Source organism: Oryx dammah, unplaced genomic scaffold (genome assembly GCF_014754425.2).
Source record: "Oryx dammah isolate SB20612 unplaced genomic scaffold, SCBI_Odam_1.1 HiC_scaffold_18, whole genome shotgun sequence".
NCBI lineage: Eukaryota > Metazoa > Chordata > Mammalia > Artiodactyla > Bovidae > Oryx > Oryx dammah.
Genome location: NW_024070202.1, coordinates 47,150,229 through 47,171,137, shown reverse-complemented (window position 1 = coordinate 47,171,137; position 20,909 = coordinate 47,150,229). Strand labels below are relative to the sequence as shown.

The 20,909-nt window shown below is 40.7% G+C and overlaps 1 protein-coding gene across 5 annotated transcripts in view; it reads left to right on the top strand.

Annotated features, from left to right (window-relative positions):
* Nucleotides 1-4,595, top strand: part of ATXN7L1 (ataxin 7 like 1) — a 256,387-nt gene extending 251,792 nt beyond the window's left edge. For 3 of the 5 annotated variants that reach the window (XM_040260794.1, XM_040260792.1, XM_040260796.1), the window contains one exon: nucleotides 1,646-4,595. In XM_040260794.1, coding sequence (XP_040116728.1) covers nucleotides 1,646-1,687 — 42 coding nt within the window. In that variant the 3' untranslated portion in view covers nucleotides 1,688-4,595. The remainder of the gene's footprint in view (nucleotides 1-1,645) is intronic. The other 2 variants (XM_040260795.1, XM_040260793.1) reach the window with 1 other exon arrangement.
* Nucleotides 4,596-20,909: the final 16,314 nt, after the last annotated feature.

Genomic DNA, 20,909 nt, shown 5'->3' with positions numbered 1-20,909 from the left:
TTGACATAAAGCCTCTACAAAATGCCTGAGCCCTAACACACACAAATGCTAGCTTTTACTGTTAGCTGCTGCTGCTGCTAAGTCGCTTCAGTCCTGTCCGACTCTGTATGACCCCATTGACGGCAGCCCACCAGGCTCCCCCGTCCCTGGGATTCTCAAGGCAAGAACACTGGAGTGGGTTGCCATTTCCTCCTCCAATGCATGAAAGTGAAAAGTGAAAGTGAAGTCGCCCAGTTGTGTCGGACTCTTAGCGACCCCGTGGACTGCAGCCCACCAGGCTCCTCTGCCCATGGGATTTTCCAGGCAAGAGTACTGGAGTGGGGTGCCATTGCCTTCTCCATTTACTGTTAGCAGTTGCATGATATTGGGCGGATTACTTCTCTGAGTCACAGGTTTTCATACGTTAAATGGCAAAATCGACACCTACTTTCTGAGGTCGCTGTGAAAGTTAAATAAGGTGCTGTTGACTAACGGGCCTTACTCTTGGCAGGCATCGGTCAGGTCAGCACTTTCTCGAGGCTTCTGGTGAGCTGTAGCTATGTGATTTCAGGATGTGGTTTCATGGTGGAACTGTTCAGGGTAGATTTAAGAGGTTTTTTTATAAACTTGAGGTGTGTAAACAGTGTATATGTGATTTTCTCCAGTGGAGTGTGTGCACATCCTGGGGAGGCCAGGGAGGGTTGTACATGATGGGAAAAAAATATGTGTCTGGCTGTTACATTGTCTTAGAAGTGCCATATGTGTCATAGATACAAAATTACAGTGTTTTTCTGCACTTTGGTCTTTCCCCACAAACCTTGGGTGGAGTGTGGGTGAAGGTTAATAGGGAAGAGTTTTATATCCTCAGATCAGGGAGTGCATCTCCACCAGTTTGAGTCACCTGCCAGCCCATCCTCTGTGCTAGGATGAAGGAAGGGATTCAGGAATCTGCCTGTTGATAGCAGGCCTCCTGAAAGGGTTGCAAGGTGTGCCTGGAGATTCCACTTTGACCCTTTGCAGGCACCTGTGCCATCACCAGTTCCAGGCACATCAGCTGGAAACCCACAGTGGGGTTTAACAGACAGCCTAACTGAATGTAACAATAACACCAACACCTCTCTTTTGTTGAGCTCTTCCTCTGTAGGTGCTGTGCTCTGCCCCTCACATACATTACATACGTTTCAACCTTTTAACAAACTGGTCATGTTGGGGACAAAATGTCATTTTGCAGATGAAGGTGAAGGAACTTGAACCAAACCTGTATATTCAAAGCCTTTATGCTTAGCCCAGCACTATATTTTCTTCCTTGGGTAATTCTCCATGCTCTCTGTGGGTTAGTTAGGAAAAGATGGACAGAAAAACAAAACAAAGAAGACAGATCAGCTATCCTAGTCCTCCCTCCTGGAGTGGAGCCCCGTGAATCTCCAGGATTTGTCCCTGTGCTTTCCTCCACAGCTGGGATCTTTGTGGCTACCTTCCATTTACCGAGTCCTTTACTTCAGTCACCTCATTGGCTCATCACAGCTAGCTTTTGCTGAATGCAGGAAGTGGTATGGTGTCCTTTTTATTATAGATGAGGAAATGAGGCTATCTTTTTGAACTCTTGTAGGTAACCCCAAATGTATGTTTTTGAAACAAGCTTTTTCTTTTTTCTTTTCTTTCCTAGAAGAACACAAACAGAACGGGCAGGATAAGGACTCTTCCATAACAAGACTCTGAAGCCAATTGCAAACCAATGCCTGGCCACGGGACCCCACCCCAGCCAGAAGAGGGAGGGGAGTGGGCAGTGGGGGAGAGTCTGTTTCCTGTGCCCTACCTGTGGTTCTGGCCTTTCTTCTTTTTTTAATTGACCAATTTTTAGTTTTGAGGCAAAAAGAAAAAGGCAAAAGAACGTGAATTTGAGATTTACAGAAAACAAGCACCAGTGTTTTGTTTCCGTTCTTTCATCTGCCATGTGTATACCTTCTTCCAAGTTTGGAGTCATTCATCTAGTTTCTGATGTTGCTACTGCGTCATTTTGCTCCAGCCACAAGAGCAGACATTGCAGAATGTCTGTTCCTGGTTGGCCTCGTCTGAAACTCTTGAACTTGAGCACGTTCAGTGCTCCTTTCCTTGGGCTCTTCCATCTTTCCCTCCCGTCCCCTCCTGCCTGCCACTCTCTGGGTCCCCACTGGCCATCAGAGGAACAAGCTCTCATACTTCCCCTCTGGACAGCGTGTTGATGGGGGAGGGGCTTTTCTGGGGAGCAGCCTGTGTTTGGGGAGCAGAGAGCTGGAGGGCAGGCCAAGTGTCCCCATCAGGTTTCTAGGGAAGCAGAATAGCAGGAACCAGATGCAAAGCTGAGAACAGCAGCATTTAATGATGGGGCTCACTCAGTACCACTGTGTAGCTGTGCAGCTCACAGATGTACTGGGTTAGGGACAGGGGCAGGAATAGACCTACAAGGGTTGCAGGAAGAGTGGTATGGGGGTAGGAAAAGACATCCTCAAAAGATGGTGGGAATTGGGTAACTGTGATCATCTGAGCTTGTTAGGCCTGCATGCTACACAATCCCTCCCAGAACACCGTGTCCAAGGGCATGAAGCCGAGCAAGTCACTGGGGGGAAGAATTCCAGGGAAAGGGGCACAAGACCTCAGGAAGCCACTCAGGAGGAGGAATGGTACCCAGGGCAGTGGAAGTTCTCAAGCTGCCCTCTGGGGCTTGACAAGAGGAGAAAAGCAGGGCCAGAAGAAAGGGCTTGAGGGAAAGCTGCTGTGGAGGGTTAATTGCCAAACCCCTGTTGAGAATAAATACTAACATTGCCCACCCACCACCATGCCCTTGGCCAGAGGCCCCCATTCCAACACAGCCACCCAGGAAAGAATGGTAAGGCCACCACTTATGGAGAAGAGCCAGAAGGGAGAAGCCGGAGGCCTGCAGCTACGAAACTGTTCACACTGGAGTTCTGAAAGAAACAATACCATAAGCTCTAATTGGGAATTGTAATCAGGAAAGGAATTCCCCATATAAAAATAGGTGTTCTATGCTATGAATCATGTAACTTTGTGTACAGTATAATGGAAGAGATACTAGGAGTTTTTGCTTCATCTGTAAGTCAGATATGAATGCCAGTTTTGCCGCTGGATGTAAACCCTCATCCCTACCCTAAAGTTTTCTTTCCCATTCCCTCCAAACCCAAAGATCAGACTACTGTTAAATTTCACCATATGATTTGATTTTGCAAAGACGGGAGGCAAGCGGAGTGATTTGCATCAATGGAATTGCACTGACAGTGTTTCTTAATAGGATTACTAAAGTTTTTAATATAAAATGATTTTTTTAAAAATCAGGAGTTGATATTAGGTACTAGGACATTAGTTCAGATGAATTCATTTTTATTTCTACAGTGTTAAAAGTGCACTTATATGCTGGTTTATTTCCATCTTGGGAAAAAAAGACTGCAAATTGAAGGGAAGATTGTTACTTTTTCTTTTAAAAAAAAAAGGTTAAGGCAGATTTTAAGACTTATAAATGTTTAAGAAATTATAAACAAGGCTAGACCCTTTGAAAAAAGTTTAGAAGATATTCTTAAAGTAAATTTTTATAGTGTTAATTTTGTAATAATTTATGTTTTACTATATTACAGAGCTAACTGACCAGAATAGTTTCAGAAACAATATGAAACTTAGGAAAGTTGAAGCAATGTTTATATTTTTAAAATGTTCTTTGAATTATGTTTTTATTGTACATTTCTTCAGACTGAAAAGTATGTACATATCTTTGTTATTTTTGCACAATTTTCGTCTCGTTCAGTTTTAGAAGTCTGTTGTGTTTTTTTTTAAATAATTTATTTTGAGTTGTAATACTTGCAGGAGTGAAAACAAAAAAAAATCTCAGCAACAAAATAACCCTCTGATTTACAAACTCTTACACTCAAGAGGGAAAACAAAGGTTGAGAGATTAAGTGGCTGCTTCTGAGAAATAATGTCTCGACAGGGACTAAAGGAGCAATTCAATGGATTTTAAACATTTTAGCTCTCTACATCTTGAATTGCAAGCTGGAATAAAGAGGCTCCCCACTGAATGCTGCTTACTTGGTGAAAGACTGGCTCTGACCAAGGTGAGGACATTTCTGGAAACTGAGCAAAAAGGGAAAACCCACGGTGTTTCTTCCTTCACAGTCAGCTACAGGTTTACTTTATAATGATGTATTCAAAACTCACAGCTTGAAAAATGGAATGCAAATAAAAGGTTTTCTTTCAGTTTGTTTGGATGGAGTTCAACTGGACCAGCCTATAAAGCATTATTGGGGGAATATCCTTTGGGTACTTCTGTTCTGCACACCCCACTCAGCCCTCTCTCCTAGCCCCTTGACTGCACACACCCCCATCTGCCTGAAGATCTTGTGACTTGTCGCCAGCCATAGAGGCTCGAAAGCTCTGGTTGTTAAAGCGTAACGCAATGCATAGACCTGTCAGCCATAAAAAAAAAGCGACCTGGATAACTTGTATGCCTTCTTTTGTATCAATGTACCAATTGTAAATAATGCTGATCAACCTTTGTAGAGAATAGTTTATACAGCATATTCTATTATTGCTGATTCTCAGTGAACTCTTGTTTTAAAAAAGGAAAAAAAGAAATTTTCTATTTACACCTTCTATTTTGTTATGCTGTCAGCCCATGGCACTTTAACAAAACTCTGTGGGTTTTATGTAGCTGGTCAGTCATGGGGTATATTCAATAACTGTTGTTGCACAGAGGAGAATTTGCACCTGCTCATTTGTCCTTTCCTACTACCAATTTTAGAACCTTTTCCAGAAATTTTGAAGAAAGCATGTCCAAACATTCTAAACAGATACCACACTTGTGGAGTGGGTTTCTTTTCTACGATCCATATTTTGTAACACTAAGTATTTTCCTTCTTTGTCCCGCACCTTTATGTATTAGCACTATCAGATAGACTTCATTCCATGCCTGTGATATTGTAAGCAGAATAAATGTCTAAAGTAGGTGTAAATAGTAAATTCTATGGCTTACAGTTTTAAAAAGGAAAGAACAAACATGTATCTATTGATACTGCCGTGGTGCAGCACCAGGCCTGGAGACATTCTCCAGTGAGCGATTGTATTTTTTTTTCTTTTGCCTTTTTTTTTTTTTTTTTGTAACATGGCTTTGTAAATAAAATAATTTATATGTTTGTAAATCAACGTCTTTGGGTTTTCATAAAATATAGATTTAGGGTATTGCTTTTTATTCTTCTGGGTGTATGTGTCCTCACCAGATGAGCCTTCCTGCCAGAACCCACATTTAAGGTGTAGAAGAGAGAGTTCATTCAGCAGATACTTATGGAGCATCCCATTTGTGGCTGCCTCTGAGCTAGGCACTCTGCTCAGTGATGAGAAACAGATATAGTCCCAGATGCTTTCTGAAGGCACCCAGGCAGGGGAGATGGTACATGATAGAATGCATAATTACAGACTGTGGCAAATGGTAGAAAGATTGGAGTTCTATGATAGAGAATAACAGGAGAAACCAACGTAAAATGGATTGAGGGGGTGGTTTGCAATCAAGGAGTTCCCTCTGAGAAAGTGAGCTGAAGACAGTGTCAGGGAGATAATCCCAGGCAGAGCTGGGTCACAGTGGGAAAAGTCTGGTAGATTCTTGAAGACTAAGGAAGACAGAACAGGGAAAGGGATGGGCAGAGCAAGGAAAGGACGGACAGAAGGTGTGGCAAGGTCACAAAAGGCCTCATAGTTTGGATTTCTGTGCTCAGTTCAGTGGGAATCCTTTAAAGCGTTTTACATAAGGGCATGATGTGATCTGATCTGTTGAAGGGCCTCTAACTGCTGTGTAGAGAATCCATCAGAAGTTGTTACAAGAGACCCAGTGAGACATTGTGTTCTTGTGGTTCCACAATGGTGATAGTATATACTAAAAAAAGTGAATGGATTCAAGATCCATTTTACATGTTAAATTGATGAGACATGCTTAGGAATTGGATGTGAGAGGAAGGAAAAGAATGACTCCCAGGTTTCTGGTAGAGCAATTGTATTGCTTCAGAAGTAGAAAACCAGAGGAAGAACAGGATTTGGGGAGGGGGCAAAAGAAACATTTCATGGAAATAAAGAATTATGTTTTGCATGTTTATGTTTGTTCATGTGTGATATTACCATGGAACTGCTAAGCTGCTTTGTCAAGAAAGCACGAAATACACATGACGGGAGCTCTCATCAGGGGTAAGCTAGAGGCATCAATTTGGGAATCTTTGTTATATGGATGATATTTAGAGCCACAGGTATATGTGTGATTACTTGAGAGAATGTAGGGGAAGAAGAGCAGGCATTTAGAGGTTAGGTGGGAACAGAAAAGCTCACAAAGAACCCAAAGAGGAAGCATTCACAAAGAGAAGAGAAAGAACCCAACAGGTAGTAGTTCCCTGGAAACTAGAGCTAGAGGATGCTTCACGCAAGGAAGAGTCAGCTGAGTTTACTGTTGCAAAAGGAAGAGAGAGATGGTATTGAGTCTGAGGTACTGCAACATGGAGTTCATTGGTGACTATTAATCTCCTAGGTCTGTCATAACAAATTGCTACAACTCGGTGGCCTAAAAGAACAGGAATTCTTTCTCTCAGAGTTCTGATGCCCAGAGGTTCAAAATCAAGCAGGGTTGCACTCCCTCAAAAGGCTGTGGGGGAGATTCCTTCCCGGCCTCTTCTGGTTTCTAGTGATGGCTTACAATCCTTGCCATTCCTTGGCTTGTAGACTCATCAGCCCCATCTCTGCCTCCTTCACATGGCGTTCTGCTCTGATTCTCCTGGGTTTCAAGTCTCCTATGGCTTTTCTCTTATAAGGACATCTGTCCATGGACTTGAAGTGAAGTGAAGTCACTCAGTCGTCGGACTGTAGCCCACAGGCTTCTCCGCCCATGGGATTCTCCAGGCAAGAGAATACTGGAGTGGGTTACCATTTCCTTCTCCAGGGGATCTTCCCGACCCAGGGATCGAACCCCGGTCTCCCGCACTGGAGGCAGACGCTTTAACCTCTGAGCCACCAGGGAAGTCCTAAGGCTCACCCTAAATCCTGGATGATGTCCTCTCAAGATATGTAACATAGTTATATCATTTTCCAAATAATTCATACCCAACAGGTTCTAAGGGTTACAACTTGGACACAGTGACCATAGCAAAGCAGGCGTGATGAAGTGGAAGTGTCAGGAGACTGAAAGAAATTCAGTTGTGTAGACAAGTCTTAAGAAGGTTAGAAGGCACAAGGGAGTGTTTAGATCTTGTTTCTTTTTGTTTCTTGTGTTTTTCAAGGGAGAAGGGTCCAGATTGTGATTCATATGCTGCTGAGGCTGGGACAATAGAAGGGAGAGGTTGAAGAAGCAGAAAAAAGGGGTTATTTTTTTAAAAGATTTTTTTGATGTGGAGCATTTTCCAATACTGCTTCTGTTTCTAGTTTTTGTTTTTTGGCCACAAGGCATGTGGGATTCCAGCTCCCCAAAAGGGAGTCAAATCCACAACCCCTGCCTTGGAAGGTGAAGTCTTAACCACCAAACCACCAGGGAAGTCCCAATTTTTTTTTAAAGGGACGTTTTTGAAAAGGCAAGAGGAAAGTGAATTTGAACATGTGTGGAGGTATTAGCTTTTGCGGTGCACAAAGATCAGCTGAGACATATTAAAAATTTTAAGAGCTTATCTGTGCAAAAATGGGATTCAAGTCAGGCAGCGCCAAACCAGAAGTGGTTAGGAGCTCCACCAACAGGAGCTGGGGAGAGATTTTTATAAAGAAAGGTTGGAAGGAAAGTATTGATTGGCTATAGCTTAAAGCCTTGTTGGCTATTTGTGACTGATTGTCCCTAGCATTTTGATTTTGTAACCTTGAGACATTTACAGACTTAGATACTGGTTTGCTTACATAGGCCACTAGGGCATTAGATCATCTCAGTCTAATGGCCTCTTTGTTTAATTAATTTAACAGTAGTCAGGGGGACATTTCCTCCAGGGAAAAGGGGAAGAAGTCAGCTTCTAGATTCACTGCTGGCAAGATGAGAGAATCCCTATCTGATGGCTTCCACTTTCTCAGTGACCACGGGCAAGCCAGGTGTGCCTGAGATCTCAAAAGAAGTTTGAGAAGAGTAAAGAAAGAATGAAATAGTTACTAATAAAACTGGATTGCCACACAGTATTGACAGCATATTTATGATTCCTGATCAAAGCATAGCCCTAACATGGAGATGATAGTCTTGGAGAGTTGTTTGAGCACACCAAGGGCAGAGCAAGGCCCCTTGGAGTCAACACTCTCAGGCAAACCGTGGCACATTTCTTGTTTTTCCTCAGGCTAAAGTGTGAATATTTTTGTACAGAAGAGGGAAAAAACAGAGGAAGCCCATTGACATTGCACATAAAGGTATAATTTTATTATCCATAGGCATGAAATGTCAGTGTAGTGTATCTAGCACCAAAGACATCATTTATCCCTTGGTTCTGAGCTTTGTCTGTGACTGGCTATCCATCACTGATCTGGCTTGAGTGACTTCTAACTTCATTCTGAAAGGAGCCTAGACATCCTGGAACTCTGAGAAGCCTCTCTCAAAATTAATCATAAGCTTGGAGAATCAATGTGAAAACAGGAGGTAATCTTTTAAAAATTAATTTATTTGACTGCTTTGGGTGATGGATCATGTAGGATGTTTCCTTGCAGTGTGCACTCTACAGTGTGCAGGCTCAGTAGTTGTGTCCTGAGGGCTTCAGTAGTTCTGGTGTTTGGGCTTCGTTGCTTTGTGGATGTGGGATCTTAGTTCCCCAACCAGGAATGGAACTCGTGTCCCTGCCTTGCAAGGCAGAGTCTCAACAACTGGGCCACCAGGGAGGTCCTGGAAGTAATCTTGAAGACTCTCTAATGCAAGGGAGGAAACTGAGACACAGGTCAAATGAGGTATCAGGAGCACATAGCTGGGCTGACAGGCAAGCCTGTCCTCCCTTCAGTCTGGTTCTCTTTCCACTGTAGTTCCTTGCCTCCTGTAGAAATAAACACCTACAGATGTTTCGTCCTAAGCCACTGTAGATATTTCCATAAAGGTATTTTATAGTTCTGTGTATCTCCTAGTTGGTTTACTCAGGTCTCTGGAATTTTACAATACTACAGTATTTTTTCTCCTTTTTGATTTTTCCCATTAGTCAATAACTACTTGCCTAGTGGGTTATCTCTTGATTTCTGATCTGGGACTATTCCAGAACATCAGGTTTAAGGTATCCATGTCACTGAGCGAATTTCCCAGGAATGTATTTCAATAAGTTTATTTTCTCTTCATTACATCTTCATAAGCCGTTCAACTCAAAAAGTAAATGAGGAAGGTATAAAGAAGCTGAACGCCTCTAACAGCCAATCAGTCCCAGACAAGTCTGAATCATTGCAGAATCATGCTGGAAGCCAGTAGTTCAGGGATGCTGCATTTGTTGTGACAGTTGAAATCACAAATCTGATCTAAGGTCACTAACACTGGAAAAGGTCTCTCAATTTTAAAAAATTCTGTAACTTTTCTGGGTAGTGCCTTTTGCCTTTAAACAGTTCAGTAAATTTTTAATCAAAGCAGCAGCATCCTCACAAAAGCGTTTGCATCTTCAGGTACCTGGGCTGGCTGCTCACTGGAAAGCTGCTGTGAAAGTAGGAGCTTATGTGCTTTGTGTTAGGGTTTTCATTTTCTCTCCACCTACTTCACTTGCCTGTTTGATTTCCTAGCAGGTCTTATCACTAACCCCTTCCTCTACCCCCCACCCCAAATCTCTCCAGTGTTCCTGAATAATCCAGATACAGTGTAGGGGGACACAGGAAGAGGGTAACATTTCTGGCACATTATTGGAATAGGGTGAAGGCAGAGCCACACAGAAGTGAAGAAAATGGAGAAGAAGAAAAAAAAAAACATGATTCTGGAGCTTTTCCTTTGGAAAGAATAAGATGCATGTTTTTGTTTGCAATTTTTACAAGTTTTTTCTGTCCAGCCCAATAAACCGAGAAGGTTTGGATCTGGACTAGATGCATAGCACTGCACCTGACTGACTGCTGGAGGACACGCTAGAGAGGGTACCTCCCATAGGGCTCACCTTCCAACACTTGGAGGATGTTCCTGCCAGGTCCGTGCTGAGCTCAGCATTGTTCAACATTTTAATTAATGAATTGGCATTCACAGTAACCTTGGTGAATTAAAGCCATGAATACAAACAGACAGATTTATAGAATAGATGTTGCCTTTTGGGGCACAGGGGAAGATTCTGATGCTAGAAATGTTCTGTGTCTTGACCTGAATATAATCATGGGTGAAATATTTATCAGGTTGTGTACTTAACGATTTGCTCATTTTACCATGCACTTTTAAATGTAAAAGTTTACACACAGAAAAGGTAAAGGGCAAACTTGGAGTGATAATTGTCTTTGCAGAAAGAAGAAAGTTAGCAGGTGGTTTGAGGAAAATACTAACAAGCCCATTTTCTCCCCAGACCCTCCAGAAGCAGTAGGCACCTCAGCGGAGGGGTGCACAATGGGTTGAAAATAGGGGAGAGGGGCTTGAAATCTCACATGAGGTTGTCAGACTCGAGACCCCTTCACCTCCCACATGCAGCCAGGTAGCTATTTTCTCTCCACCCCTATCAGGAGACTAAAGGGTTATTTTCTGGAAAAACTGAATTGGAAGCCAAGATTCAGGATCCACAGAGACGGGTCCAACAGAGAAAGTTGTCTTGGGGTGGGATAGGGGATGAAATGAGGCAGAAGATTTGTCTCTTCTCATCATAAATTGTAGAATTTTAGTTTATTACAAAATTGTGTGTGTATGTGTTGCATTGATATTTTTAAATTTTAGGTAAGTATATTGTCAGGACGCCTACACAGTGATGAAATATATGGGAGCCATTAGATGATCTCACTGTTGTGTGTCCAGAGTACAGTGTTTGGCTCTGGACTTGGCAGCTTATAAACACTGGAATCAGGATTAGAGCAAAGCAGTCAAAGTAATCAAATACAGTTGATGGCAGTGAATAGTTGTGGAATACACTGTCCTAGAGATGGCTGAAAATGGAATGCCTGGGGTGGCTTTAAAAACAATTCTCCTTCATAGAGGGACTTTCCCAAAGGCTATCTTGTGCTGGTAGAGTTTGGCGTGGATTACCATATGAGTTACATTGACATGCTGATGCTCTTTCATTCAAAAAACATCTATATCTCATGTTTCCTTGGACTTCAAATTTATCTGTAGGATCCTCTTAAAGGACTGTGTTATTCAGTGTTGTTTGGATCCTAAAACAGTAGCAAGCATACTGTTGGCATACAATAGATGTTTACTGAGTTAAATGGAGTGGTGTGCCGATGGTAAATGTTGAACATCCAACTTTAGCGGTGGCAGGGGAAGCATTTGCTGATTTCTGTGCTGTTAACACACCCACTATGAGTGAATTCAAGCTACCAGCATGACCTCTCCGAATGCAGAAGGGGAAGAGGAGTGCACGTGAGCCCCCATGAAGCTGGGCAAGCCAGCTCCAGCGTACAATGACTTTGGCCAATGCAGAAGACATACTCATGACCAGCAATACTATATCAATTCATGTTAAACTATAAGAAATAATCTAATCCGTTAGTCAGGCCAACAAGGAGAATTTACTATCAGTTGGAAATAACCAACTTTCATATCAACAATTTCTTACCATTTTTAAGTTTTGTTTTAAACTTATTCCTCCTTGAAAAGGGCACTGAGGCAAAGTGGATGCCTTAGTTTCCAAAATAATATCCAAGCAATTGTCTTTCTTGTATAAGCAATCCCCACTCTGTGGGCTGTGCTCCAAGTGTTTCATTTGGAACCTAATATTTTCCTCCACTTAAATGTAAAATAAAAAGTGATTAGGTTACAGGACAGCCCACAAAAGCCCATAGATTCCACAAACCACCTAAAGTCTGATGTCAGTGCAGGGGTGTTATTTTGAGAAATGTGTCCTCAGTTCCAACTGGGGAAGACAGGATTGTATGCCGCCTGGCTGCTATCCCAGCCATGAGAGACCACTTCCTGCTACCCTGCCATCTGCCAACTGCCAACTGCTAGGAGAGTAAAGACTTCTGGCCTGTACCCTGAGCAGACTTCTAGCTCTAAGCCATACCTGCACTGCTCTGACATCAAGAAAACAGCTAACAGGACAGGAATTCCCCTGACGGTGGTAGTGGTGGTGATGGTGGTGGTGGGAGGGGGAGGAGGGGTGAACTAATAATATTACTGATTATGTGTTCCACATCTTTTCCCCTTTAATCCTTGCAATAATTCTATGAGGTTGGTAAGATTATCACCCCCACTTCACAGATGAGAAAACTGCAGTAACTGAGAGGTCAAGTAATTTGATCCAAGATCACACAGTTAGTAAATGAGGAAGCCTCTTGGTAAAGGGTCCTTAACTCCCCAAGTAAGCTGTGTAAACAGATCCTCTGAGGTCATCCTTCATACAAATAATTTAGAAGCTCAAAGAATGTTGTTCCTAAGTTCTGTTCTGGGCCTCAATTTGATGGACCTAATGAAAGCTTAAAAAGAGCTAGTTGAATGCTAACAAGTATGAAAGGGGAAATTAACAATAACACAATAATAGTGGGAGACTTTAATACCCCACTCACACCTATGGATAGATCAACTAAACAGAAAATTAACAAGGAAACACAAACTTTAAATGATACAATAGACCAATTAGACCCAATTGATATCTATAGGACATTTCACCCCAAAACAATGAATTTCACCTTTTTCTCAAGTGCACACGGAACCTTCTCAAGGATAGATCATATCCTGGGCCATAAATCTAGCCTTGGTAAATTCAAAAAAATTGAAATCATTCCAAGCACCTTTTCTGACCACAATGCAGTAAGATTAGATCTCAATTACTGGAGAAAAATTATTAAAAATTACAACATATGGAGACTGAATAACATGCTGCTGAATAACCAACAAATCACAGAAAAAAATCAAAAAAGAAATCAAAGTATGCATAGAAATGAATGAAAATGAAAACAAAACAACCCAAAACACAGTAAAAGCAGTGCTAAGGGGAAAGTTCATAGCAATACAGGCATACCTCAAGAAACAAGAAAAAAACTCTATACCTAAAGCAACTAGAAAAGGAAGACATGAAGAACCCCAGGTTAGTAGAAGGAAAGAAATCTTAAAAATTAGGGCAGAAATAAATGCAAAAGAAACAAAAGAGACCATAGCAAAAATCAGCAAAGCCAAAAGCTGATTCTTTGAAAGGATAAATAAAATTGACAAACCATTAGCCAGACTCATCAAGAAACAAAGGGAGAAAAATCAAATCAATAAAATTAGAAATGAAAATGGAGAGATCACAACAGACAACACAGAAATACAAAGGATCATAAGAGACTACTATCAGCAATTATATCCCAATAAAATGGACAACGTGGAAGAAATGGACAAATTCTTAGAAAAGTACAACTTTCCAAAACTGAACCAGGAAGAAATAGAAAACCTTAACAGACCCATCACAAGCACGGAAATGGAAACTGTAATCAGAAATCTTCCAGCAAACAAAAGCCCAAGTCCAGATGGCTTCACAGCTGAATTCTACCAAAAATTTAGAGAAGAGCTAACACCTATCCTACTCAAACTCTTCCAGAAAATTGCAGAGGAAGGTAAACTTTCAAACTCTTTCTATAAGGCCACCATCACCCTAATACCAAAACCTCACAAAGATGCCATAAAAAAAGAAAACTACAGGCCAATATCACTGATGAACATAGATGCAAAAACCCTTAACAAAATTCTAGGAATCAGAATCCAGCATCACATTAAAAAGATCATACACCATGACCAAGTGGGCTTTATCCCAGGGATCCTTCAATATCTGCAAATCAATCAATGTATCACACCGCATTAACAAATGGAAAAATAAAAGCCATATGATTATCTCAATAGATGCAGAGGAAGCCTTTGACAAAATTCAACATCCATTTATGATAAAAACTCTCCAGAAAGCAGGAATAGAAGGAACATAATAAAAGCTATATATGACAAACCCACAGCAAACATTATCCTAAATGGTGAAAAATTGAAAGCATTTCCCCTAAAGTCAGGAACAAGACAAGGGTGCCCACTTTCACCACTACTATTCAACATAGTTTTGGAAGTTTTGGCCACAGCAATCAGAGCAGAAAAAGAAATAAAAGGAATCCAAATTGGAAAAGAAGTAAAACTCTAACATGATGACATGATCCTCTATATAGAAAACCCTAAAGACTCCACCAGAAAATTACTAGAGCTAATCAATGAATATAGTAAAGTTGCAGGAAATAAAATCAACACAGAGAAATCCCTTGCATTCCTATACACTAATAATGAGAAAATAGAAAGAGAAATTAAGGAAACAATTCCATTCACCATTGCAACGAAAAGAATAAAATACTTAGGAATATATCTACCTAATGGAGAAGGCAATGGCACCCCACTCCAGTACTCTTGCCTGGAAAATCCCATGGACGGAGGAGCCTGGTGGGCTACAGTCCATAGGGTCGCTAAGAGTCGGACACGACCAAGTGATTTCAATCTCACTCTTCACTTTCATGCATTGGAGGAGAAAATGGCAACCCACTCCAGTGTTCTTGCCTTGAGAATCCCAGGGACGGGGGAGCCTGGTGGGCTGCCGTCTATGGGGTTACACAGAGTTGGACATGACTGAAGTGACTTAGCATATCTACCTAAAGAAACTAAAGACCTATATATAGAAAACTATAAAACACTGGTGAAAGAAATCAAGAGGACACTAATAGAAGGAGAAATATACCATGTTCATGGAACGGAAGAATCAATATAGTGAAAATGAGTAAACTACCCAAAGCAATCTATAGATTCAACACAATCCCTATCAAGCTACCAACAGTATTTTTCATAGAGTTAGAACAAATAATTTCACAGTTTGTATGGAAATACAAAAAACCTCGAAGAGCCAAAGCAATCTTGAGAAAGAAGAATGGAACTGGAGGAATCAAGCTGCCTGACTTCAGGCTCTACTACAAAGCCACAGTCATCAAGACAGTATGGTACTGGCACAAAGACAGAAATATAGATCAATGGAACAAAATAGAAAGCCCAGAGATAAATCCACTCACCTATGGACACCTTATCTTTGACAAATGAGGCAAGAATATACAATGGATTAAAGACAATCTCTTTAACAAGTGGTGCTGGGAAAACTGGTCAACCACTTGTAAAAGAATGAAACTAGAACACTTTCTAACACCATACACAAAAATAAACTCAAAATGGGTTAAAGATCTAAACATAAGACCAGAAACTATAAAACTCCTAGAGGAGAACATAGGCAAAACACTCTCTGACATAAATCACAGCAGGATCCTCTATGACCCACCTCCCAGAATATTGGAAATAAAAGCAAAAATAAACAAATGGGACCTAATTAAACTTAAAAGCTTCTGCACAACAAAGGAAACTATAAGCAAGGTGAAAAGACAGCCTTCAGGATGGGAGAAAATAATAGCAAATGAAGCAACTGACAGACAACTAATCTCAAAAATATACAAGCAACTCCTGCAGCTCAATTCCAGAAAAATAAACGACCCAATCAAAAAATGGGCCAAAGAACTAAATAGACATTTCTCCAAAGAAGACATACAGATGGCTAACAAACACATGAAAATATGCTCAACATCACTCATTATCAGAGAAATGCAAATCAAAACCACAATGAGGTACCATTTCACGCCAGTCAGAATAGCTGAAATCCAAAAGTCTACAAGCAATAAATGCTGGAGAGGGTGTGGAGAAAAGGGAACCCTCTCACACTGTTGGTGGGAATGCAAACAAGTACAGCCACTATGGAGAACAGTGTGGAGATTCCTTAAAAAACTGGAAATAAAACTCCCTTATGACCCAGCAATCCCACTGCTGGGCATACATACTGAGGAAACCAGAATTGAAAGAGACACGTGTACCCTAATGTTCATCACAGCACTGTTTATAATAGCCAGGATATGGAAGCAACCTAGATGTCCATCAGCAGATGAATGGATAAGAAAGCAGTGGTATATATACACAATGGAGTATTACTCAGCCATTGAAAAGAATACATTTGAATCAGTTCTAATGAGGTGGATGAAACTGGAGCCTATTATACAGAGTGAAGTAAGCCAGAAAAAAAAACACCAATATAGTATACTAATGCATATATATAAAATTTAGAAAGATGGTAATGATAACCCTGTATGCAAGACAGCAAAAGAGACACAGATGTATAGAACAGTCTTTTGGACTCTGTGGGAGAGGGCGAGGGTGGGATGATTTGGGAGAATGGCATTCAAACATGTATAATATCATATATTAAATGAATCGCCAGTCCAGGTTCGATGCATGATACTGGATGCTTGGGGCTGGTGCACTGAGACGACCCAGAGGGATGGTATGGGGAGGGGAGAGGGAGGGGGGTTCAGGATGGAGAATATGTGAATACCTGTGGCAGATTCATGTTGATGTATGGCAAAACCAATATTGTAAAGTAATTAACCTCCAATTAAAATAAATAAATTTATATAAAAAATAAATAAATAAAAGCAAATCCAAGAAAATTGCTAATTAAATGGTAAAATGTGAAAGTTTTTTAAAAAAAGAGCTAGTTGGTGTGTTGGGGGCTAAATTTAGGCTTAGGGTATAATATGACATTCAGAAATGCAGAAGTAGCCTCCCAAATGAAACGGAACAGAAAAAAAGAATTTGTGTAAAAACTGGTGAGATCTGAATGAGGTCTATACCTGAGTGAACAGTGTTGTATCAATGCTGATGTCCTTGTTTAATAAAAACAATGTTCTAAGGTTATATAAGACATTATCATTGGGAGGAGCTGAAGGAGGATACACTGGAACTCTTTGTACTACTTTGCAACTTCTTGTGAATCTTAACTATTTTAGAGTTTAAAAAAATTTTTTTGATGAAGTACTGTACAGGGTATACCAAAGCACCAGTTATCCCAATCTGCTCCTGGGACCCTTCATATTGTGGCCACACTGTTGATACCGTCTACACTTTCATGTTTTGTAAAATGAATTTAAATTACTGTTTCAAGATGTTTTTAGCATTTTTGCTCTTTTTAGGTCATTGAAGAATGAGGAAAGCTCCTGAGTAGATAATTGAGGCACTATCACAGATAGTTGAGCGTTACCATTTCACAAAGACTGTAAGTTTGAGACATGAGTTCCACAGAACCCTGTTTACCTGTTAAATCACAGTTATGAAGCTAAAATAGGCACCTGTGTTTGTCCCATCTGATACAAAGATTAATCTGATGTTACTAATAGACCATGTTCTGGTGGGTTTTTTTTTTTAACTCCAAAAATGCAGCTCACCAATAAAGCAACTTGGTGAAAATGAAATTATCAGGTTCTAAATTATGTTTCCCTTAGTATTTGCATAGTAGATACACCTTTAGTTTCTCCTACACTGACACACAGAACCAAGAATCTATAGCTCTTTTAAAGCTGCAACACAGAATCTGAAAGGTTAACAACAACAACAAAAAAAAAACACTTCTAATAGGAAATGAAGTAGGAACTCCTGTGGACATAGGCTGTAGACTGTATTTAGTCCTGATTTCCGCCTTCTCATTTTAACAACACTATTATTAAGATAATAATAGTGAACACTCATGTAGCTGTTCCTACATGCCTGGCATCATTTTTATCAGAGCTTTACATATATTAACTCAGTCCTGAAGACATCTTTTGTGAGGTAGATATACTGTCTCCATCCTGTCCTTGGGGAAACTGAGGCAGAGAATTTAGGTGTTTGGCCCAAGACCAAAACTGGGTTTTAAAGTGAGGCAGTCTGGCTCCAGGGGCCCCTGCAGGACACTGCCTCACCACACACATGCTCAGAATGTGGGTTTCGTGTTTTCTCCCTTTTCTTTAACAGCAATCAAAACTGCTAGACGAGACATCTATAACTTGTCCATGGTTGACACTGAAAATGGAGAGAAGGGGTTAGCCCACATTCTGCCCTGGCCACTCATGTCCCCACACTATCCCTTTTATATATGCCCTCCCCCTGAGCTCTAAGTCCAAGTTTACAGGCAGGTTGACAAGTCCATCCGCAACACCAAAGCCCAAGCTCTTTATGTTTAGTGGTCCATAAGTGGAGTGACCACATATTAAGTTGACCTGGGACATTCCCAGTTTTATGGTTGAAAGCTTCATGGCCATGGACCTCCACACACACATAGTTCTGAGCAAACCAGGACAGTTAGTTGGTCATTGTGTGCTCTAGAAACACTTGGGAAACTATTAAAAAGCTATGATGCCTGAGGTAGCCCTCCACCCTCTGGCCCCCAAAGCAATTATATCAGTCTCTGGGGGGTGAGAGAGAAGACGCTATTTTTTAATGACTCCCCAGGAGTTTCTAGTGTTCTGGGTTGGTAGGGGCTGTGGAACTCTACCAACCATAAGCTGGGAGCGTCAAGGCTCTCAGGACTCCTGATCAACATTTTCCAGGCCGTTAGCTCAATTCTCACCAGCTGCTGTAATGTGGGGTCTCAGTCCTGACTGTCCACTAGGATCTTTAATAACAAGAGGAGCCTTTAATAATAAGCAATTCAGGAATATAAAATGGCACAGCCACTTTGAGTAAACAGTTTGGCAGTTTCTTAAAAAGTTAAACATACACCTACCATATGAACCAGTTACTCCACTCTTAGCTATTTACTCAAGAGAAATGAAATCCTCTGTTCACATAAAGATCTGTCCACGAATAGCCATTGCAGCTTTATTTGTAATAACTCCAAACTGAATGGGATCCAAATGTCCATCCACAGGTGAACAGATAAACAAATTGTAATATATGCATCCTATGGAATCTTACTCAGCAATGAAGAGGAATGAAATATTTATGCATGCAAAAACATTGGTGAATCCCCCAAAATAATGTTGAATGAAAGACTAAAAAAAAAATAAATAGACCAAATAATAGACAAAAAAATAGGCCAAAAAAAAATATATACTGTATGATTCTATTTATGTAAAATTCTACAAAATTTAACCCACAGTTACAGATAGCAGGTCAGTGATGCCTGGCAATAGGGGGTGGGGACAGGATTAAGGAGGAGTGAGAGGAAGGAAGTAGAAAGGGACACAGGGTAACTTTGAGGGTTGATAGCTATGTTCCTTATCTTGATGGTGATTTCATGATACATACATCAAAACTTATTCAAGAGTATACCTTAAATATGTGCAGTTTATCATGTTAATTATACTTCAATAAAGCTATTCAAATCAGCAACAACAAAACCACCACTATTCAGGCCCTATCCCAATAGATTCAGTCTCCTGGACATGCAATGGAGCCCAAGCCTCAGTACTTTTTAAAGGACCATCAGTAGTTTCAAAGGTGGTTCAAATGTGCAATCCTTACGAGTTGTCACTTTGAAGCTTCTCCCCAAAAAAAAAAAAAAACCCACTGCCTTGATGCCTGCCACTGGCATTACTGCCCCAAACCACTAAAAGGGTTTAATAATAATATTGAGATGGAGGACAAATAGTTGAAGAAGTGTGAGGATGATGATTAAAGAAGCCCAAATTGGCTTGAGATAACATTGACAGAGAACAGCTGAGTCCACTAGGTGGCGTCTGGACACTTCTCCTTAGCATGAGTTCCAGGGGAATTGAAGATTTGGGGCAGAGCTGCCTGAAGTATGTTAAGGGAGCAAGCAGTGAGCACACAAAAGCACCCAAAATTGTTGGAACAGAAAATAATCAGTGACTTGGGAAGACATCAGGAGGTCAAGTGTCATTTGAAGTTCTAGTGTCATTTGAGGGTCAAAGAGCATGACTGTTTATTCAGGGACTGAATAACTTTGGAAGAGTAAGTAAATGAAGCTCTCTGAAGCTCTCAGATCATATATCTTGAGCTTCGAGCAGAAGCTCAAAGAATCCCTGTGTCTAGGACACCAACATGGAGTCCTCAGTAAATTTTTTTAAATTGAGTACATATAAGGTATAAAAAATCATAATCCATTGAGCACCTGTGTACCCACAACTCAGGTAAGAAATTTACCCTTATCTTCCTCAGGATATTGCTCGACAAACCCGTTCCCTTTCCTCTTACCTCCAAGGTAAATACTATGCTGAATTTTTCTGTATTCCTTTGTGTTTCTTAATTCCCTTACTTCCCTTGTATTTCTTAATAGATTTCCTACATAGGCTTGAATCTGTAAACAACACATTGCTTTGTTTTGTATGCTTTGTAACTTTATATAAATTGATTCATACAGTTTATATTCTTGAGACAATATTATGTTTTTGAGACTCATCCATTTTGTTGCCAGTAGCTACAATCCGTTCCTGCAAAGCTTGATAGTATTCCATTGTGACTGTATCAGTTTTTTAATCCATTCTACTTTTGATGACCTTTGAGCTGCTATGTCTTCTATCGTGAACAGTGCTGTTCTGAACATTCTTGTACTTATCGTGGTACAGGTGTACAAGAGTTGCTGTAGGTGTGGAATTTCTGAAGCATGTTTACACTACCAAGATAATTTCAAGGTGGATGTTCTACTTTGGAAAGCTGCAATCATCACTGGTTGTTTTGTTCCACTATAGCCTTACCAGCAGTTGATACTGTTCAGCTGCCTTATTTTTACCAGTTTGGTAGATGTAAAATGGGCATAAAATGGCATTTTCTTGTAGTTTTGTTTACAGGATTGCTGGAGAGGCTAAGAATATTTTCATATGTTTATTGGCCATTTGTCTTTCGTCTTCTTGAAGTGACTGTTCTGGAATAACTCTCTGGTGGTGGGAAAGGGCACTGATCTCAGAGCCTGGCCCTCAAGAGCAGAAGTCCAAGCCTAGGGCTTCGTTTCTCAGGTACTTCCATGGCTAAGTAGAGGCCCCTCCTCGCCACCTTACTTAGTGAC